The sequence below is a fragment of the Crotalus tigris genome, unplaced genomic scaffold, assembly GCF_016545835.1.
Source record: "Crotalus tigris isolate CLP2741 ecotype Arizona unplaced genomic scaffold, ASM1654583v1 scf7180000018925.3142382, whole genome shotgun sequence".
NCBI lineage: Eukaryota > Metazoa > Chordata > Lepidosauria > Squamata > Viperidae > Crotalus > Crotalus tigris.
In genome coordinates this window covers 1,000,216-1,023,104 of record NW_024097278.1, presented here as the reverse complement: position 1 = coordinate 1,023,104, position 22,889 = coordinate 1,000,216, and the positions used below count along the sequence as shown (strand labels likewise).

At 42.1% G+C, this 22,889-nt stretch overlaps 1 protein-coding gene across 2 annotated transcripts; it reads left to right on the top strand.

Moving 5' to 3' along the window:
- The first annotated feature begins 55 nt into the window (after positions 1-55).
- SEPHS1 (selenophosphate synthetase 1) lies at positions 56-22,690 on the top strand. 2 transcript variants are annotated; one of them, XM_039357491.1, is made up of 9 exons: positions 56-299; positions 4,876-5,125; positions 7,235-7,338; positions 8,972-9,079; positions 10,970-11,124; positions 13,001-13,091; positions 15,964-16,063; positions 16,983-17,195; positions 21,304-22,690. In XM_039357491.1, the coding sequence occupies exons 2-9, from the start codon at positions 4,933-4,935 to the stop codon at positions 21,516-21,518; spliced, it is 1,179 nt and encodes a 392-aa protein (XP_039213425.1). In that variant the 5' UTR covers positions 56-299; positions 4,876-4,932; the 3' UTR covers positions 21,519-22,690. The 2 variants fall into 2 exon arrangements, with proteins under 2 accessions (XP_039213425.1, XP_039213427.1); XM_039357493.1 differs by lacking the exon at positions 56-299 and adding an exon at positions 2,623-2,835.
- Positions 22,691-22,889: the final 199 nt, after the last annotated feature.

Sequence of the window (22,889 nt, the reverse complement as noted above, 5' to 3'; positions counted from 1 at the left end):
GGGGGCGGCGCCCTCCCTCCCCTCCGAGGCAGCACTCGGGCGCAGCCGTTAGTTTCTGCCCCCCCCTCCTCGGCCGTTGAGGGATGGGAAGGAGGCGGGGAGGATTAACCCCCTCGTGCCCGCGTCGGCATCGGCGCTCCTTTCTGGCCCCCCCCTCCTCCCGCGACTGAGGCGGCGCTGAGGGGAGAGGGCGAGCGCGAGCCGGGCCGGCCAGGCGCTCGGTGCATTGTGGGACGGACTGGGGCAGCCGGATCGGCGCGGGGAGTCCCGTCGGCGGGCGGGAGAGCAGACGAGACGCGGTAAGAGAGGGCCGCCGGGGGGGGGCAAAAGAGGCGGGTGAGGAGGGAGGGGCGCTTAAAGGGGAACGCGCCCCCACCCCACCCCTCGGGGTGGGGGAAAAGCGCGCGGGGAGAAGCGGGAGGAGGGGGTTGAGGAAAGCCAGGAGGGGCCTGAAAGCGCCTCTTTAAAAAAAAAAAAAAAGACTCTTGCCCGCCTCTGGAGGGGAAGAGGTTAATCTTTCCGCCCGCCGACATCTTTTTTTTTTTTTTTTTACTACTCCCCGACGGGCGGGGGCCGGAGGCCTCGCGCGTGCGCGCTGCGCGTGGAACGCCCGGAGCGCGAGCCTGGCTTGGTGCTCTTTCTCTCTCCACCGCGGCCCCGCCCCTCAAGGGAGGGGCGAGGGTCCAAGCTCCGCCCCCGCCAGAGCCAAGAGGAGTGGCAAGGCGGCCCAGAGAAGGCGGGAAAGGCGCCTGGGAGGTGGGGGGAGGGGCTTCTGCCGCCGCCCCCCCCGCCCTCGCTGGGCTTCCCCCCACGTGATGCATCCATCTCCCCCGAAGGCAGGCCAGGACTCCCAATCTGGCTCTTGCTTCGGAGCGACTCCGGATTACGCCCCGCCAAAAAAGCTTGTCGACTGGAAGGCGGAGACGGGCTGGGCTGCTGCCATCGGGACTGACCCGAAGAACCTTGCTGGTCCATGGAGAGTCTCAGTTATCCAAGGCCTTGGTAGTCCCAAAGGGGCTTTTCTTCCAAAAGGCAAATGGACTTTCTTGGGTTGGTTGGTTTTTTCCTTGAAAACGTTTCTCTTCTCATCCAAGAAGCTTCTTCAGTTCAGTGAATTGGGGTTATTATTATTAATAATAATAATAATAATCAACTTGGAAGGTACCTCGGAGGTCATCTAGTCCAACCCCCTGCTCAGGCAGGGAACTCTATACCAGTGGTGGCGAACCTATGGCACGGGTGCCAGAGGCGGCACTCAGAGCCCTCTCTGTGGGCACGCGCAGCGTCGCCCCAGCCCTAGGCCTTCAGCTGGGTTTTATAAAACGTTTTTAAGCAAAAAAAAAAAGGTTCAATCAATCAGTCAATTTCAATTTCTCTCGAGAAAAAAAAAGATCTTGCAAAGTTGGAATTGATTGAACTTTTTAGTCCCACCCAGTCTGCTGTTACCACTGTGGCCACGCCCATCCAATGGGCCATGCCCACCCAATGGGCCATGCCCACCTGGCACCCAACGATGCATAAATGGGTTTTGGGGTGCACTTGGTCTCTAAAAGGTTTGCCATCACTGCGCTATACCATTTTGGACAAATGGCTGTCCAGTCTCTTCTTACAAACTTCCAGCGTTGGAGCATTCACCGCTTCTGGAGGCAGGTTGTTCCACTGGTTAATTGTCCTCACTGTCAGGAAGTTTCTCCTTAGTTCTAGGTTGCTTCTCTCCTTGATTAGTTTCCACCCGTTGCTTCTTGTCCTGCCTTCAGGCGCTTTGGAAAATAGCTTGACTCCCTCTTCTTTGGGGCAGCCCCTGAGATATTGGAACGCTGCCATCATGTCCCCCCCTCGTCCTTCTCTTCATTAAACTAGACATACCCAATTCCAGCAACCGTTCCTCATATGTTTTATTCTCCAGTTCCAGTCTATGGAGATTCTCAATCATCCAAGGAATGGTGGTCTAAAAGGTCCTTTCTTGTGAATGAAGGCAAATAAAGGTAGTCCACGACTTACAACAGTTCGTTTAGTGATGAAGATACAAGGGCACTGAAATATGACCATTTTTCATACTTTTAGGACAGGTGCAGCAGCATCCCCATGGTCATGTGATCAAAATTCAGAGGCTTAGCAACTGGTTCATACATACGACCGTTGCATTGTCCCGGGGGTCACATGATCCCCTTTTGCAACTTTCTGACAAGCAAAGTTGATGTGGGAAGCCACATTCACTTAAAAGCCGTGTTAGGAGCAGCTGCAGTGATTCACTTAACAACCGTGGCAAGAAAGGTCATAGAAGGGGGCAAAACTCAATACATGTCTCACTTGGCAACAGAAACTTTAGGCTCAATTGTGTTCGTAAGTTGAGGACTACCTGTACTGGACTTTCTTGGGATTTTTTTTCCCTTGAAAACACTTCGCTTCTCATCCATGAAGCTTCTTCAGTTCTAAACTTCTGTTTTCAAAGCAAGAAAAACAAAGTCCAGTTGCCTTTTGGGAAAAAAAAGCAGCTTTGGGACAATCATGACCTGGATGACTAAGAATCTCCATAGACATCCCAATTCACGGAACTCATCTGAACTGAAGAAGCTTCTTGGATGAGAAGTGAAATGTTTTCAAGGGAAAGAAGAAGAAGAAGAAGACAAAAGTCCAGTTGCCTGTTGGGGAAAAAGCACCTTTGGGACCCGGGGTTCACCGAATCGCTTGGGTCTCTGTATTGCACCTTTTAGCCAAAGGAATTATATAAACTCGGCGCTGGTGTCTCTACCCTTCAATTGGCTGGAAAATCTCTTTCTGTTTAACTTCATGGCTTTTCCAAAGAGTCAGGATGATACGCTTGGAATACTGCAGGTGCGGCTGCAAAATGTTGTCACATTTCTGGTGTGTTTGTGTGTAATATTCCATGTGTATAATGCCTAGATGTTACCATGCTCTCATATGTCTATAAGAAAGGGCCTCTGGACACGTGAAGAGTTTGCTTGCTTATCTTCAGTGTTTTGTAAAGAAATGGTGGTGTCTCATTTGTGAAAGAGAAGAAAATTGTTAAAATATTGCTCCTGTTTATAAGGCTGAAATATTTAAAACTTCAGCTGTACTATGGCATGATCTAGCTGAATGTAAACTTTATGTAATGTTCTTTTTGATATTTAGCTAACCTCTTAAAATGTATTTAGCTCTGTTTAAAATTCATATGGAATGGAATGTTATCTATTCAGAAATATATTAAAATTGCAGCCTGTGTTCAGTTAGGCATCCAGCCCTCCTAACCATCCCTTGTTGAAGAATATAGCAAATATACACTTCAGTAATAATGTTATAACTGTTTAGTTATTTAATAAGAGAACAGTAACATTTTAGATAGTAATGCCAATTGAAAATTCTTTTGGAGGAAAATACAAGCTTAAATAATACAGCAATGCCACATATAGTTTGATTCAAAATATCACTTTCCTCATTGAGGTATTTAGGCTGTGTTCCTTTACCACAGTGGTTCTCAACCTTTTTAATGCCGCGACTCCCAACCGGTCGTAAGTCGAGGACTACTCAACCGGTCATAAGTCGAGGACTACTCAACTGGTGCAGCACCGTTTGCAGAATGGGACTTTTGGCGGGCTCAGCAGGGCAGAGACAGCCTGAACAATTCCTATTGGCTTTTGAAAGCCAATAGAATTAGACTCTATTCAAGAGAGTCTATTCTATTGGCTTTCAAAAGCCAATAGAATAAAAGGGAGTAGCACAGCTAAGGAAAAGGAGAAAAAAAATGGCGGACTGCGTTGTTTGGTGATCCCCGTGAAATGGTCGTTCGACCCCAAATGGGGTCCCGACCCACAGGTTGAGAACCACTGATCTAGACTCTAGATCCGTGATGGCAAACCTTTTAGAGACCGAGTGCCCAAACTGAAACCCAAAACCCACTTATTTATCACCGGGTGCCAGGTGGGCATGGCCCACTGGGTGGGCGTGGCTGTGGTGGTCATGGCAGATTGAGTGAGTGTGGCCAACGTGGGCGTGATCACCTCAATGTTGCTCATGGGGAGGGACGCCTGTGGGGGGCAGGCAGGGTTGGGGGAAATCCAGGGGGTCTCTGGCAGGTGGGGCAGTGGGTAGGAGGCTGTGGGATGAGGAGAAGCAGGGTGGGAGTGCCACTGTCACAGGGCAAGATGAGGCAGGGGTCGGGGCGGTGGCTGCCTGACACCATCGGTCCCTGCACATGAGCCAGCGAGCACATGGGTGCTGGGATGCATCCAGCCATGTGGGACTTCGGCGAGTTAGCGGGTGGCTGGTTGAAGAGGGACGGTTGCCATCTCCCGGGCATGGTGCGCGTGCCAACAGAGCGCCACCTCTGGCACGCGTGCTATAGGTTCACCACCACTGCTCTAGATCATCTGATAGCTGTCATTTTCAGATAGTCTTGAAGAATATTGATTCTTTGGGATTCATTCCAAATTATTTTTGGATCCATTTCCACTTGTCTGAGTTTAGGGTAGCAAATTATTGAGTCATGTTGATAGATGATAGCGATCCCAAACTGACATGATTGGCATCCTTCAGGGCATTATTTTATTTCACTTAAACCGCTGGAAGAAATACCTCAGAAGTTTGCACTAAACTGCCATCATTGTGCAAATTATCTCTAATTCCAAGTATGCAATGAAAAACCAAAACAAATTGGTGAAAAGACGACTGAAATTCTGAGAGATGTGTAAGGCAAACATATTTAAACTTATTTCAGGCCAGACCAAAATGAAATCTTAAGGGGCTGTTTCACAAAGAATTTTCTTGGCATTTTTCCATGCAAAAATAGTTGACATTCATATTTTTACATAGAATATATAACTATCGTAAAAGGCGAATTTTATGCTATGTGTTTGTATTTTTTTTTAAACCTAGGATAACCAACCTATTTCATAAAGAAGGAAATCTGTGGTTACTTACAGCGTGAGAATCATGTCTGTTCGAGAGTCCTTTAATCCAGAAAGTTACGAACTTGACAAAAGTTTTCGGTTAACCCGATTCACGGAACTTAAAGGCACCGGCTGTAAAGTGCCTCAGGACATTTTGCAGAAATTGCTTGAATCCTTACAAGAAAACCACTTCCAAGAAGATGAACAGTTTTTGGGGGCTGTTATGCCAAGATTGGGTAAGAATACTGGTTATAATTATTTCTTAGATCTTTGATGCACATTATTAAAGAGCAGAACATAAAGATGCCTAGATTAAGTAACCCGTCCCTTTAAAAATCTTCTACCTAAAACCATATGGGAACATATCGGCAAAAACTGTTATGGTCTGGCTCAGATATAAGGCAGCTTCCTTTAGTTACGTCTCAGATAGTAATATGAAAACTATTGGATTCCATAACTAGTTTAAAACCTTTGACTTTCCACTTTATAACAAAAAAGCATTTATATGCAAGATTATTGCCTTAATGTATGAAAATGCTGTTGGTGTAAATCTTTTTATAGGTATGTTTTTTTATTTTTAATCTTAAAATGGGAGCCTTTTTTTTTTTTAATCATATCCTGCTAATGGTGAATTTAGTCCAGAGGTCTCCAACCTTGCCGGTCTCGCGGACCAGAGGGAAGGAGAGCAGCTTCAAAATTGGTGACCGTGCACATGGGGCCACGCACACTGGTGCGGCACTAGCAGTCCCATTCGCACATGCAGCATGTGCTGGCACCGTGCGCATGCACAAACAGCCGCGCAGCCTGTTCACGCATGTGCGAACGGGCCACACAAACCACTTGGGCTAGTGGCGCATACGCAAATGGGCTGCGGACACCCGCGCCATGCTAGCATCCCCATTCGCACGCGCGCACATGTGCGAATGGGGCCATGGGCACTAGCACGAGTGGGGGGGAATGCGCGCATCAGCCAGCCATTTCCGCGGCCTGCTGGCCAAGAGCCTATAGCCCGGTCCCAGGCCACGGCCCAAAGGTTAGAGACCCCTGATTTAGTCCATGTTAATTATTTTTTCTGAGTTTGGTGTATCTGGCGTGGAGACATATAAGTGAAAAGGCAAACGATATTAAAAACCAAAACCATATATTGGCTTTTGCCTTAGCATTTCAGGTACAGGTAGTCCTCAGCTTACGACCATTCATTCAGCAATTGATCAAAGTTATGACTTACAACGCGTGCCCAAAGTTATGTCTATTGCAGGACCCCCTTGGTCATGTGATCAAACTTTGAGCAGTATAAAATGAATTCCTTCTGAAAGTCGAGAAAGAATCACGTACCTATCTATTTTTTGCTAACTATATAATTTTCCTTCAGTAGAGGAGTTTTGATGCAGGTTCTCACATTTTGACTAATTTAAAAACTTATTCATTCTTTTTTTTTAGTGTATGGAAAATAGAACAGGTTTGCATGACAAATCTGTCTGTTAAATTCTTCATGAAAGAGGGGATTCGAATCTCTCACTGGTACGATACAAAGAAAGAACTATATTCCTAATAATGTGGCAGTCAGGCGATTTATCAAATATTTGTATGGCTGTTGCTGCAGGAGGAAACATCAACAGTTCTTAAAATTTGTGAAGAATCCTCGGGAAGACAATGCTGAAGAACGTAGTAGAGTTGATGAGAAAAGAAACACAACTATTTCATTCATTGCTTTCAGAGTCGCACTAGGATGTGCGCAGTTTGGATTACTCTATACCAGGGGTAGGCAACCTTGGCTCTTTTATGACTCGTGGACTTCAACTCCCAGAATTCCTGAGCCAGCCACACTGAGGGGAAAGGAAGAGGTTTCCAAGCTGAGCCATGCTGGCTCAGGAATTCTGGGAGTTGAAGTTTACGAGTCAGAAAGCGATCTAGGCCTAGGCCAGGGGTAGGCAACCTTGGCTCTTTTATGACTCGTGGACTTCAACTCCCAGAATTCCTGAGCCAGCCACGCTGAGGGGAAACGGAGAGGTTTCCAAGCTGAGCCATGTTGGCTCAGAAATTCTGGGAGTTGAAGTCCACGAGTCATAAAGTGACCTAGGCCTAGGCCAGAGGTAGACAACCTTGGCTCTTTTATGACTCGTGGACTTCAAAAGAATTCCTGAGCCAGAGTGTCTCAGCTTAGAAACCTCTCCCTTTCCCCTCAGCATGGCTGGCTCAGGAATTCTGGGAGTTGAAGTCCACGAGTCATAAAAGAGCCAAGGTTGCCTACCCCTGCTCTATACGCTAGGAATATGTAGAAATAGAAAGGAAATTACAAGAACTGGCCAAATTCTGAAAAATAAAGCAAGTTACTTTTGTTACAGGAATTGGCATGGATACGTGTGTTATTCCTTTGAGACACGGAGGCTTGTCTTTGGTCCAGACAACAGACTACATTTATCCCATTGTGGATGACCCTTATATGATGGTAAGATGCCTACAAATGTTTGCCGCTTTTTGTCAAATAACAACTTTGGAGAAATGGGGATAGAGGAAAGACCATTGATTTCACCTGGCTTTGGTTTGATCTTTCTCAGTTTTCTCTGGAGCTACCAGACCTTTGAAGATATTCCTTTTTTTTTTTTCAGCTGGAGAGTGAGCATTTAAATTATTTCTACTCTTAACTAAATAAATGATGGCCTTATACAGTGGTATCTTGGTACTCAACTGCTTTGAAATTCATCAGATTTGGTACTCGACGCATTTCGACGTGTAAAGTTTTTGTCCCAGTGCTCATCATTTGTTCGGTACTCAATGTACCAAGATAGAACTTGTCAGTGTCGACTGCCTTGTGACTCACAAACATCAGGTGTCCTTACGGGCTCTTGGCCAGTGGGCTACGGAAATTGCTGGCCGGTGCACGCACACGTGGGCATGCATTCCCCCCCCTTGCAAACAGGGACGCTAGCACGAGGTGGATGTCTGCAGCCCGTTTGCGCATGCATCGCTAGCCCAGGTGATTTGTGCGGTTGTTCGCACATGCACATGGCACCAGCATATGCCACCTGCACGAACATGGCTGCTAGTGCTGCACCAGTGTGCGTGGCCCCATGTGCGCATGCACCAATTTTGAAGCTATTCTTCCCTCTGGTCTGCGAGCCCAGAAAGGTTGGAGACCTTTGCACTATATTATTCCTTATGGGAAAGATTTGTTTGATACTCATTGTTTTTGGTATTCCTAAATTGCCTCCCAGAACCAATTTACGATGAGTGCCGAGGTACCACTGTATAAGGAATTCAGTAGTAGTCTGTTGTATTCATGTAAACCTTCAGAGCAAAAGATTTTAACAATTAAAAAAATCAAAATTTACTAGTTTACCCAAAGGAAAAAAATACACAGGGAATTTCTGTTTGCTACTTAACTTCTCTCTCTTATTGACTATACCAAATCACACTACTGGTCCCCAAATGTGGTCTGTGACGAGGACCACAAAGCATAGGACCAGGCAAAATATTCAGAGGATTTTTTTAGCAATGGATATTAGTTTAAAGTCCAGTGTTTCTCAACTTTGACAATTTTAAGACATGTGGACTTCAACTCCCAGAATTCCACAGCCAGCATTGCTTTGCCAGAAGAAATATCATATGTGCAGTGAACTTACACGCTACTTGAGAAAGCCTGTGAAGCAACCATTGTGAGCTTTCTAAGTCTGAGAAAACAAAGCTGCCAGAGCGAATTAGATCATTTTTATCCCCAAATGCTTTGCACGTTCCTGTGATGCATTGTTTTTGTTTGAAATAAAACATTTTTTTTTTACATACATTGTTTTTCAAGGTTTGTTGGTTTTCTGGTTGGTTCCGTTTAAGATTGCTTTAATGGTCAAAACTGTTTTCCATCCCAGTAAGTAAACAAATTGGTGTCATGCTTGGTCTGCTCAGTATACAAAACAGCTAAATGCAACAGTAATAACAATCCTGTTACTTTTTTTTATTATTATTCATTACCCTTGCTTCTTCCATCTACCACCTCAGATTTCAGTCTCTTTTTAAGGTTGTCTTAGAAAGCAGGTTGAGCATTAAAATAACAGTTCAATGAGAATTGTTTGTGTTGCTTTTTCCAGGGACGCATCGCCTGTGCCAATGTCCTTAGTGATCTTTACGCCATGGGAGTTACCGAATGTGACAATATGTTGATGCTTCTTGGCATCAGTAATAAAATGACAGATAGGGTAAGTTCCTTAAATTGTGATGACAAGAAATGCTAATATAATACTCAGTGTACCTATACATTAACATTAATCTGCACAATAAAAAGTAAATGATATTTCTGTGGTGGGAATGCCCAAAGGCTCGTGAGTATTGGAATAGGATACGAAGTTGGCTGAAGGATATATTAATATTGGACTTAGAGTTAAAACCTGAACTATTCTTGTTGGGAATAACTACAGAAAAGTACATTAAGGGAACATTCTGTTTGCTGTTACACATCTTGACGGCTTGCATTTGCGCAAAAATGGAAGAGCAAAGAAATTCCTACAGAGGAAGAGTCATTATATAAAATATTAGCATGTGCGGAAATGGACAGGCTCACAATGGAATTGAAAGACAAATGTGGATCAGTTTATTTTGAAACCTGGGATAAATTTTACCACTGGAGGGATTCAAGGAGGACGGTTGGGATTAAAGGTTAACATTAAGATAGAAATATATGTTATTTTAGAATAAGTACTATATATAAAACTTAGGTGTATAATTAGAGATGAAGAATTGATTGTAAAATGTGGAACAATTTGGTAAGAATGTATATACTGGAATGTCACGTTACATCCAATGTTTTTTAATTGTATTTTAAATAAAATTTATTTAAAAAAAAAGTAAATGATATTTCAAGCATCTATAACCCTAAATCTGCCAATTGTCCACCTCTGCTCTTTTTGATTAGCAGTTGCTCTTGCTTATTATATTACAGTCCTTGCAAATACTGAAAATCCCTAAAAATACAGATTCTGGTGTGATTATTACATTCAAACAATTCAAAATCATGAAAGGCAAAAAGCAAACCCTCGTAATTTTAACAATTCATTCTATCCATTTCAGAACTGGTAATAAAATACATTGAACGGGCATTTATTCTGATGCTCATTATTTTATGACAACGTATAATGTTCTAGATCTGAATTAAACAAAAAAAGATTTCCATGTTTCCTCGCGGAATTTGGGAGGCAGTTGCACAAGAAAGTTTAAATAATTGAGTGACGGAGAGAACAGCTCATCTCATCTTCATCTAACATTTCACGTTAGAAAGTTGCAACGGGAAGTGGGAGTCAAACACTTCAGTAAGCCACCATGCATTTTTACCATGTTTGGCTGCACAAGCTCTCTAAGGAGAACACATCATTTACAACTCTACTGTGGTTAGCTCTCTAAGGCAGAATATGGTTTGCTTGTTCGTAGCCTCACAGTTGTATGAACAAATCACGGAGAACTAGCTTCAATCCAGCTGAAATAAAATAAAAGGGCTGCTGCACATTTTTGCCAGCTTCCCTTGCACTTTCCAAATAGAATGTTTCTCCAAACTGCTGAATGTTTTGGAAACCCAGTGAGGTGCTTTACTGCAGGGGTACCTAACCCCGGGCCACACACCAGCACCGATCCACGGCCCGCCAGCAACTGGCCGCGCAAGCGAGCGAAGCCCCATCCACACACATGCAGGATCCAGCCAGCACATGAAGCCACACCCACCCACACGGTCTGTGGGAAAACCACCCTCCACGGAAGGGGTCCCTGGTGCCCAAAAGGTTGGGGGCACTGCTTTAAAGAAAAATTTGCCAAACTTGGCTGTTCTCATTTAATTTGTGAGAATTGGTCTCATCCAGCCTTTTGAGTGGAACCTATCGATATCCAGCTCTTTTAACTTTACTGGGGTACAGAGAAGTCTTAAGTTTCAGTTAGTAAACTTGTTTTTATATGTGTTTAAGCAGCTGTGAGAGGATGATTCAACTTTTTAGTAGTGATTGAAATACGAAATTCCTGTAAGCTCTTAATGTATTCGGTAGATGCTTGACTGGGCAATTGATTTTTTTTTTCCCCATTTGGGTTTTGTTTTGTTTTCTCTGAAGGAAAGAGATAAAATCATGCCTCTAATTATCCAAGGATTTAAAGATGCTGCAGAAGAGGCAGGAACATCGGTGACCGGCGGTCAATCAGTATTAAACCCTTGGATTGTTTTAGGAGGAGTGGCCACGACTGTCTGTCAGCCTAATGAGTTTATAATGTAAGTTGGAGCGTTTTGTGCCAAGGAAAAAGGTGCTGAAATATTAAAAGAGGTAGCTGCTTCTAAAATTCTGAATTGTTACCTTTGTGTGTTGCTAACTGCAGGGAAATTAAATGCTTGTTATTATTGGCTCAGGACTGCAGGGATTGATAACCACGCATGTTTTTTTCTGGTGAAGCTTTGCAATTTTATTAAGAGGGTTCATCTTGCAAAGCCGCAGTTGGCTTAATTGTGTTTTATTTCAAAAGTTAAGCTTGGACAGGCTCACCCAAGATGCCAAATAATCGACTTTTGGTGATTCAGTCTTTGGATTAAAATAATGCTGTAAAGAAAACAAAAAAGATCACATTACAGCTTCAATGATACTTGAACTGTTGACCCGGAATTAGGGGACAGCATAGGAAGCATCAATTGTGAATATGTGCAGATGGTCCTGCTGTCTTTGGGCACTTGCAGAGTCCTGGATGCAGAGTCATGAAAGGACAGCAAGGAAAACACCCAGTGTCCTAACCCACCCGTGTTACGATGTCTTTCGGGAAACACCCAAAAGGGAACATTTTTAGCTACTTCTGCTTTCTCCCTTCTTATCTACAATGTGCCAGACTTACTGGGTGAAATCTTTATCTTATGTGTGTCAGCTTTGCTGGGTGGATTGCTTATGTAATCAGAAAGAATAAATACAAGGATTTCTTATCATTTGGGGCTTCTCTCTTTTAGAGGAGCCCGTCTTTATTCAGCTGAATAAAAACATAAAGCTTAAAGACAATTTCTGGTTTCCTGTACTTTTTTTTATCAAGCAACACCTCAGAGCCTGCACAACAGAACATTCAGTATAATAGCAGCTCAACAAATGCCCTTATTGTGGTTACGTTGAGCTTTTATGTTTTCACTGATGAGCACCATATAGGAAGCTGGTCTATTTCATCCAAATTGGAAGAACAGTGTGAGTGTAAATCACTTCATGATTCCAGCTGTTAAATATCCAGGCTCTGAAAATCTGTCTTATTTTCAATGTCTAAAATAAAGGCAACAAAAACTTATCCAGAAAGTTTTTTTTTTTATATATAGAAGTAGCAGACAAACAATTTCCTTTTAAGGCAAAATTATTGTGTTAGCATTAAATGTGACTCCAATACGATCCATCGATAATCTTCATTATATATTTGTCAGCCTTGATGATTATCTGGGGATACATGAAAAAAAATGTAATTTAAAATAACTTATGGTAACTACTCTTTTTCGGTTGTATTCATTCTGTTTTTAATTACAAAAATAAGATCTTTTATTTATCAAATAAACTTTGGAGAAAAATTAACTGAAAAATAATGACGGCATATGAGCTTTTTAAAAATATATGGGACAATATTGGAAGAAGGAATTTTTGCCTACTTTGCAGGAATGGTTTTTTAAAGTTTCTTATCTATCTGAAATGGCAAAAATTTCGGCTTTTTTGAAAGATCAATCACAAGAGAAGTATCTCTTGGTGTGGAAAAAATGGATAAATTTTATACAGCACAAATATGATATTAGAAAATATTATTTAGCTTTTGAATAATTTATATTTAAAGTTCAAGATACTGTTTAGAAGTGTAGATTTGTTTTGTTTTTCCTTTTTTTATTATTTTCTTCTTTTTCTGTTTTTTATACATATTGGAGTTAAAGTATTCAAAAATTTGTTTTCTGAATGTAACTATTTGTTTGAGGTTTGTTTAAGTTTAAATGTTCTTTTTTTTTAGTTCTAGTTAACTCTGTATTCAGCTCTGGGAAGAAGGGGGGGGTTCTGGGGAGGGTTGGGAGGGATTGGGAGAGGGTTTTTATTGTAAAACTGCAAAAATGTATAATAATAATAAAAAAAATGTATGTTCATTACTTTTAGGCCAGATAATGCAGTACCTGGAGATGTGCTGGTGTTAACCAAACCATTGGGAACACAAGTAGCTGTAGCTGTCCATCAGTGGTTAGACATCGTAAGTAAATCACTTTAAATATAAACTTGATAAAGGGGCAGACCCTATCTGTGGCTAAGCTATGCCAAACTTTGAGCAAACTAGATTAAATCTATTTAATACCAACCTCTTCTTATTTTGGCTTATCTTCCTGTCACATACATCAGCTATCTGGAGATGACCTTGGGTTAGCTCTCTGTGTATGGAAAGTTGTCATTGTAAAAACAAATTTCTTGATGCACATGGACAAAGGGTGTCTGTATAGAAGTCTGTTTCACAAAAGCACTTTTTGTTGTACTTGAGGCAAAATTTAGTGAAGAAGAGGAAGTGTACAAAAGCCATAAGATAAGCCTGTTTTTCTGGCTTACCCTTAGAACACGTGTTGGGTCATTGAAAATAAAGTACATTCTGAAACTATGTTCTAGGTCAGTGGTCCTCAACCTTTTTAATGCTGCGACCCCCCCCAACCGGTCGTAAGTCAAGGACTACTCAACCGGTCGTAAGTCGAGGACTACTCAACTGGTGCAGCACCGTTTGCAGAATGGGACTTTTGGCGGGCTCAGCAGGGCAGAGACAGCCTGGACAATTCCTATTGGCTTTGGAAATCCAATAGAATTAGACTCTATTCAAGAGAGTCTATTCTATTGGCTTTCAAAAGCCAATAGAATAAGAGGGAGTAGCACAGCGAAGGAAAAGGGGGAAAATGGCGGACTGCGTTGTTTGGCGACCCCCATGAAATGGTCGTTCGACCCCAAATGGGGTCCCGACCCACAGGTTGAGAACCACTGTTCTAGGTGCTGCTAGCTCTCTTTGGTCTTCCTCCAGCCAACATTTAGCAGAGAAAGAAAACCTAAATCTATAAGCAGAGGAGATGTTGTGATTGTGTAGGCCAGTTTTTCATTCTGCTACCTTTCTCAAGGAAAGGCAAAGATGTTAAAATCAATGTTGCAATATACATATATAAACATAACTATATATATGCAAAGCTTCTAAAGGAAATTTAAGTTGGCTTAACGGACATTTCTCCGAAAAATGCGCTGAACTGCTACTTCACAGAAAAATAGTTACTTGGTGTGTCCATCCTACCCTAACATACTAAGCACCTAGCAGGCTTGCTGCTGTTTATGTAAGGGGGAACCGCCAGTTTTTATTCATTTTCTCTTGCCCACTTAAGGCCCCCTTCAAAACTGCTGCTGGTCTCTAGGGGCTTTTCAGAGTAGAGTAAGTACAACACGTAGAAAGGATTGCTTCCCCAATGGCTTGAGTAGAAAGGTCTTCCATGAACTCAATCGTGGATAACACATGGACAATGGACTGCCATTCCCATCCATCCTCACTGTTGACTGTGACCTCAGCTGGATTTTTAACCATTCTGGAAGATTGCACGTTTCCTGCTTTGGCATTAAGGCAGAGCCACTCTCGGATGGATCCCTTTGGATATTCTTTTCTCCTCGAGGTCTTTCCTTGGGAAGATCCCGGGAGAATGGTGGTTGGCTCACTGTCTTACTATATGAGGAAGAGGCATTAGGAGGCAGTCCAAGGAATCGCCCAATAATTAGATTTCCCCACCTTGAGGGCTACGTCAGACATTTGGAAGTATGGAGATAAAGGTCTTCTCTTGATAGGGAATGGAATGGAATATAGAATAGAATAGAATAGAATAGAATAGAATAGAATAGAATAGAATAGAAAAGAACGTTGACTAGAATCTTGAATAGAATAAAATATAGAATAGAATAGAATATAGAACAGAATAGAATAGAATATAGAACAGAATAGAATATAGAATAGAATAGAATATAGAATAGAATAGAATAGAATAGAATAGAATAGAATAGAATAGAATGGAATAGAATAGGAGATGGAAGGGACCTTGGAGGTCTTCTAGTCCAGCCCCCCGCTCAAGCAGGAGAACCTCTACCATCTCAGACAAGTGACTGTCTAGTCTCTTCTTAAAAACCTCCAGTGATGGAGCGTCCACGATTTCTGGGGGCAAGCTGCTCCACCGGTTAATTGTCCTCACTGTTAGGAAGTTTCTCCTTAATTCCAGGTTGCTTCTCTCCTTGATCCGTTTCCAACCATTGGTGGTTAAGTTGTTGCAGTGTTTTCAGTTGTGAGGGACCATGCACCGTCGGTTCAGAGTTTTCCTTCAGGCTGTCCCATCAAAATCGAGAAATTGGAGGGGGGGGGCTGGATTGTGCCGTTTGGATCTCCATCTACTGTCGCTGTGCTTTGGAAACTCGGATTCTTCAAGAGGAAGATTGAACTGTCCAGATTCCAGTTCTTTACAGGATCTCCTTTTTGAGATGCGTTTGGGTAGTTTGATAGCACTGATAGAGTCGTCGTGTTCCTATTAAGCATTTCTGCAGACATTGAACCCTTCTTGTGATTCATTGTTCATTGAGGTTTCCTGCTTATAGTAATAATTCTATATTACTGAAATTTACATAGTGCTGCATAACAAACCATTTAAAAACGTTGCTTGATACATATTGGTAACTTGCACTTAAGTCACGTTGCATGTGCTCCATGGGATCTGTCACTGAGTAAATAAGCATAGGACCTTAGACTGCTCAGATAATGAAAATCAAAATGGAATAGGAAGCACTTCAAAGGGTTTCTTTAGGTTGGGTGAATTGGCCCTTAATGCTTAATCAGATATAATGTAAACTAAGAAGTGGGTTTTTTCTGGAAGGGGGACATTAGCTGCACATGTAGATTGATAGAAATAAATCTTGAGTATTCAGGAAAGGATCCTGCTGGCCTGCTGCTAATACGAAGTGTCAAATTCCATCCTAAAGTTAATCAGGAAAGGACAAGAGGTAACATTATAAAACAGTAAAATGAAACAATGTAGCCACATGTAACCTTTTTCTTTCCTTCTGTGCCTTAGCCAGAAAAATGGAATAAAATCAAGTTGGTTGTGACACAGGAAGATGTGGAACTCGCCTATCAAGAAGCAATGATGAATATGGCAAGACTGAACAGAACAGGTAAGAACGGCTAGTTTATTTTGGTCAGTGACCAGGGCAGGAGGGAGTCAGGAAACGGGTCTACACTATACACATCTGTTTAGATGGCTAGACAGTGGCATGGTTAACATGGCCATTTAGAATGTTGTACTATGTTTCTAGCTATAAAAGAAAGACAGTTTGATGCAGCGATAAAGGTATCAGGACTAGAAACCTGGAGGATGTGAGTTCTAGTCCTGCTTTCCTATTGTATGCCTTAAGGTCAGTCACTTTCAGGTTAGGAAGAAGCAATGCAAGCCTCTTCTAAAAATGTTGCTAAGAAAACTGCATGGGCTTATTTAAGCAGCTCTCTCTCTCTCTCTTTCTCTCTCTCTCTCTCTCTCCCTCCCTCTCTCTCTCTCTTTCCTCTCTCTCCCCCTCTCTTTCCTCTTTCTCTCTCTTTCCTCTCTCTCTCTCTCTCTCTCTCTCCCCCTCTCACACACACTCACACACAGTTTTCTCATATTGTCTCTTATTATAGAAGCAAACCGTTTATATATCAGGCATGGTCATAATTTTTTTCTGAAGAAGAAAATGCAACTATTCATGTTGCAATTGTGAATAAACATTGGGGGGGGGAAACATTTTGACCATGCATTTTCAGAAAATTCAGGGATATCCCACTCTTAACTGCAACTGGAAATTTTTTTTTTTTTAATCTATAAATCTTCTGAGATGGGACGGTGTTTCCAAATGATTTTACCGAAAGAGATCAGGAATGGATCGTCCATATGCAGGAATGTATTAATTTTTTTTTCCCTCCTGAAGAAGTTTAACTTTTATTTTATTCTAGTTAATTTTATTTCAAGGGACCCGGAAATATAAACTCTGATTTAATACTGAGAGTTGGGCTGAGTTCTGACATTGCATAATAACCTTTTTCTCTCTTTCTCCTCTCAAGCTGCAGGGCTGATGCATACGTTCAATGCTCACGCAGCCACGGACATCACAGGCTTTGGAATCCTGGGACATGCACAGAATCTAGCCAAGCAGCAACGTAACGAAGTGTCTTTCGTTATCCATAATCTCCCTGTCCTTGCCAAAATGGCCGCAGTTAGCAAAGCTTGTGGGAATATGTTCGGTCTTATGCATGGGACTTGTCCAGAGACCTCAGGTAAAAGAATTTACAAAAAAAATCAGTCATTTTCTCACCCTCCTTTCCACTACACCAGATTTCTCAACCTTAGCTGGGTGGACTTCAACTCCCAGAATTCCCCAGCGTGGTCTAATAATAATAATGTCTGCAACACTGGCCCTTAATCTCTCTCCAACAGGAACCCAGTCCTCTTTTGGAGAAGAGTATGAATCGGCTGTCTCATCTTCCACAATAGGAAATTGATCTATAATAATAATAATGATAAAGTTGGAAGGGACCTTGGAGGTCATCTAGTCCAACCCCCTGCTCAGGCAGGAAACCCTATACCATTTTGGACAAATGGCTGTCCAGTTTCTTCTTAAAAACTTCCCAGTGTTGGCACATTCACCGCTTCTGGAGGCAGGTTGTTCCACTGGTTAATTGTCTAACTGTCAGGAAGTTTCTCCTTAGTTCTAGGTTGCTTCTCTCTTTGGTTAGTTTCCACCATTGCTTCTTGTCCTGCCTTCAGGCGCTTTGGAGAATAGCTTGACTCCCTCTTCTTTGGGGCAGCCCCTGAGATATTGGAACATGCTATCCTGTCCCCCCTCGTCCTTCTCTTCATTAAACTAGACATACCCAATTCCAGCAACCGTTCCTTATATGTTTTAACCTCCAGTCCCCTAATCATCTTTGTTGCTCTTCTCTGTACTCTTTCTAGAGTCTCAACATCTTTTTTACATCGTGGTGACCAAAACTGGATGCAGTATTCCAAGTGTGGCCTTACCAAGGCATTGTAAAGTGGTATTAACACTTCACGTGATCTTCATTCTATCCCTCTGTTAATGCAGCCTAGCACTGTGTTGGCCTTTTTGGCAGCTGCAGCACACGGCCGGCTCCTATTTAAATGATTGTCTACTAGGACTCCACTCTCTCCTCGCTAGATGCAGACCCTGGGGAGATCACACCTCTCCTTGAAATAGATAGCACCCATGGCAATTCCAGCCATCATATCAGCTGCCCCAACAGTCCCTCTTCAGAATGCACAGCCATGCCAGCCCTCATAGGGTGCTTTGTAGCTTCCTAAATATGGTCAAAGATGAAAAGGAATAAAATGTCTAGGAGCTAACAAAGAAAAGCACTCCTCATTCTGTCACCATGTGGGTTTCACTTCCTTGGCATATTGGTTCAATAGCAAAAGTCTGGGCAGAGACCTCAATGTATCTATGCAACTAAAATAAGAGAACCTACCATACATTAAAGAAATGTGAGCATGACTCCTAGGCCAGTGATGGCGAACCTTTCAGAGACCGAGTGCCCAAACTGCAACCCAAAACCCACTTATGTATCATCGGGTGCCGGGTGGGTGTGGCCCATTGGGTGGGCATGGCTGCGGTGGTAACGGCAGACTGGGTGGGACTAAAAAGTTCAATTCCAACTTTGCAAGATCTTTTTTTTCCCGCAAGAAGTTGAAATTGACTGATCGAACCTTTTTTTTTTTAATACACGGCAGCAGAGGCCTAAAGTTAAAAGGTTTTATAAAACCCAGCTGAAGGCCTAGGACTGGGGTGAGGGCGCGCGTGCCCACAGAGAGGGCTCCAAGTGCAGCCTCTGGCACCCGTGCCATAGGTTCGCCACCACAGTCCTAGGTCATCTGTTTGGTGATAAAAAGGTTTTTAAAAAATGTCCAGATTTTCTTTGCAAATAATTCTCACAATTGATACTGGGGATGACATAAAAATAAATGCATAAAAACCAATCGTACGCCATCCAGAATGCCAGTGAAATGTCAGAGCTTCCAGTGCCTTTTGTGTGTATAGTTCAGCCTGTGATTCCTACCAGATGGAATAATAATCAGTGCTTCCTTATCAAACTCACAGCAATTTCGTTCCTGGCCACTCTTGTTTATTCCAATGCTAGAATTTAATATTTATTAATCAAATTTACATAGCAAAGCCGATTTGTTGTTCTCCGTTGCGTGAAAAATATTTCTTACGGGATAAAAATAATCACCTTTCAGATCAACTGAATTTTCATAGTGGAAGGTACTATGCTCAAGCCCCTTTGTCCTGTTAGAAATAGAAAACTAAAAAAAAAAAAAGGCTCCTTAGAGATTTGCATAAATGGCCAGTGGATGGCGCTCTTTCTCCAGATAACAGCTAGACCAGGGGTTCTCAACCTTGGCAACTTTAAGACTTGTGGACTTCAACTCCCAGAATTCCTCAGCCAGCAAGCTGGCTGAGGAATTCTGGGAGTTGAAGTCCACAAGTCTTAAAGTTGCCAAGGTTGAGAACCCCTGAGCTAGACTGTATTGGAAACCTGTGCTGAAGAAATTCACGTTTCATAGATGTGGACTTGGCTGTGTACACATGAGAAGTAATGTTGTGCAAGTCGGAAATTCTGCTGTGCGAAACACATTCCTAGTTGTTTGTTGCCTTTTCTCAGACTGCGTATTTCAATCTCTTTGCATTTTAAGCTGTAATAGTTAATTGTCCACACTTCAGAACGATCAATGATAGTTTATATTCCTTTGAATTGGGTGCTTATTGGATGAATAGGCATTGCCATTAAATATTTAAATTATAAATTTAAATTGCATTAAATTTAATAACAACAGCAATAATAATAATGAAATAATAATAATAATCAACTTGGAAGGGACCTTGGAGGTCATCTAGTCCAACACCCTGCTCAGGCAGGAAACTCTACACCATTTCAGACAAATGGCTGTCCAGTCGCTTTTTAAAAACTTCCAGTGTTGGAGCATTCACAGCTTCTGGAAGCAGGTTGTTCCACTGGTTAATTGCTCTCACTGTCAGGAAGTTTCTCCTTAGTTCTAAGTTGCTTTTCTCTTTTGGTTAGTTTCCAGCCGTTACTTCTTGTCCTGCCTTCAGGCGCTTTGGAGAATAGCTTGACTCCCTCTTCTTAGTGGCACAACCTGAGATAATGGAACACTGCTATCATGTCACCCCCTAGTCCTTAAACTAGACATACCCAATTCCAGCAACCGTTCCTTGTATGTTTTAGTCTCCAGTCCCCTGATCATCTTTGTTGCTCTTCTCTGCATTCTTTCTAGAGCAGACATGTCAAACTCACGACGTCACGCAACATATCGGAGCTTTTTCCCCATTGCCGGCAATGGGGTAGGCGCAGTTTCCTGGTGACGCGTCCGGCCCGTGGGCCGGCAGTTTGACAACCCTGTTCTAGAGTCTCAACATCTTTTTTACATCATGGTGACCAAAACTGATTGCAGGATTCCAAGTGTGGCCTTACCAAGGCCTTATAAAGTGGTATTAACACTTCACGTGATCCTGTGTCTATTATCCCTCTGTTACGAGTAATTGGCATTAAAATATACCATAGGCAGTTTTCTACCTACCTTTCTGAAGGGGTTTGGATTCCATACCACTCAACTTAGTGACTTTCCTCAAGATGTTCTCCAATTTGTCACTGTCCTTTTCAAACTGTTAACGCACAGAGCCCAATTTAGTACTGCAAATAGGATTTGATCAGGGAGAAATAGAATGAAGCAATTGTTTAAAATGATTTGGACTTTATGGTGTATTAATCCATCCCAGTGCAGCATTTGCCTTTTTGCCAGCTACTTTGACCTACTGGCTCACTTTATATTTTTCCCTGTTCCCTTTCATCCCCTGCTTTTCATCTCGCTACCTAAAGGCCTTGTCTAGATTTTTTTTTTTTTAATTCCCTGTCTTCTCCTGCAAAATATCAGCCATTTCTCCCAGCTTTGTGTCATCTGCAGACCTGATCCAAGCCACTGATAAAATAGGTTGGAATTGCACCATTCGGAATTTGTCTCCAGGCTGCAGTGAAGCTGTTAAAAAGAGTTCTCTTGGATATGGCTGTTTGCCCCGTGGACCCATCTGAAAGGAGCATTTCACTCAAGCGCTTGTTGTTTTGTTAAGGAGAATATTGTGCAAAAGGCTGGGCTGAAATCCAGGTGCAAAGAGTTTGTGCAAACTGTCTTGGAAACAGTTGTTTGGATTGAGGCAGGAAGAAATGCACCGTCCTAATTTCTGCCCCTGTGGAATAAGTTTAACCAGTAGGTAACAGTTAAAAGTCTGAGCAAGCAAGGTAGCAACTTTGATTTGTTACACAAGCGCTAATGCCCTTCCTTCTTCCCTTGCAGGCGGCCTCCTTATCTGCTTGCCCCGTGAACAAGCAGCACGCTTCTGCGCTGAGATCAAGTCTCCCAAATATGGCGAAGGTCATCAAGCATGGATTATTGGGATTGTAGAAAAGGGAAACCGCACCGCCAGAATTATAGACAAACCTCGAATCATCGAAGTCGCGCCCCAAGTAGCCACTCAGAACGTAAACCCGACGCCCGGGGCAGCTTCTTAATCCTAGATGAAATAGTTTATTTTTTTCCTTTTTGTTTTTTTTTTTAAAATAGATCTATTTCCTTTATCATCTTTACAGCCTAAAGAACTGTATTAAAGAGAAGAAACACGTTGTGTCTGCAAAACTGGTGGCCTTAGGTCGGTTGAAGCGAATGAATTTAACCCCTTGCCTTCTCCCCCCCTTTTTTCCCTCCCTTTCCTGTTACATGAACTGAAGAGGCATCTAACCTGGAGGCAGCTTCTGAGTTGAGAATTATATTGTTATCCAATACTGTTGATTCATTTTGAATCTTTAGACACTTATCTCTCGCCGCACGGGCTCTTTTTAAAAAGGTGCTTTCACGTAGCGCAAGGCATTGCCGACAGTGGTATCCAATGCAGTTTGTATCTTTTTTTTTTAAACAATTTTAATTTTAATATTTTTTTTTTTGCTATATGTATATTTATCATTAGCTCTAATTTCGGATGCCTTGAATGAAATTCCAAAAGGCAATAAATTTTGATAATGCACATGGAGCTTAACCCGGAAGAAGCAAAGAGGGTTGACATGTCTACCTATGTTCTGTCTTTTCATTTATACGACTTAGTCTTTCTCCGTGAAAATCGGCGGCCTTGGACTTAATGGTAGTTGGGTAGTAACGGAGACACGCAAGTGCTGCCTTTTTACGGAGAGCACCTCAAGAGTTTGAAGGAAGGAGTAAATTTTGTTCTTTGTAGCTCAGACAAGGTTTACTTTGTATTACCGATAACCATTTCCTTTTTTATGGATGGTATAAATGGTATAAATCAGTTTTCAGCGGGACGGGCTGTGCTGCAGAGCGAAAAAAAATATTGCCAACTGACGGGAAGGTATTCTGTAATCATTTACAATTCACTATATAATTACACAAATAATTTTTAAAATATAACCATTTTTTAAAAAAAAAACAACCCTGTTCTGTGGATGGTAGTGTTTAATACATTTTATATTTTGTATAGTGATTATCATATATATTTTTTTGCTTTTCTTAAAATCAGCAGCTGTCTAGTAAGATGCTTAGTATTTTTTTTGTTTGTTTTCTGTTCAACATACATTCTTGTGCACGCTTTTGTGATTGTGTATAAAATCTACGTTGCCAACTTTGCAGCCTGAACTTAAGCTTATTATTTGAATAAATATTTAATTTTTTATTGCTCTGGTGCAAGTGGATGACTTTTTTAACTTTTATACCTTAGCTACTGGGAAGTGAGAACAAAGCTTTTAAATCGGGTTGTTACCTTTAAATGAACTACCGCTAAATTTAAAAAGGTTTATTTTGCATCTGAAGCAATATAGTGTTTAATTCCCAGTATCACAATGTAAAATGTGACTATTCTAACATCATAACAGGTC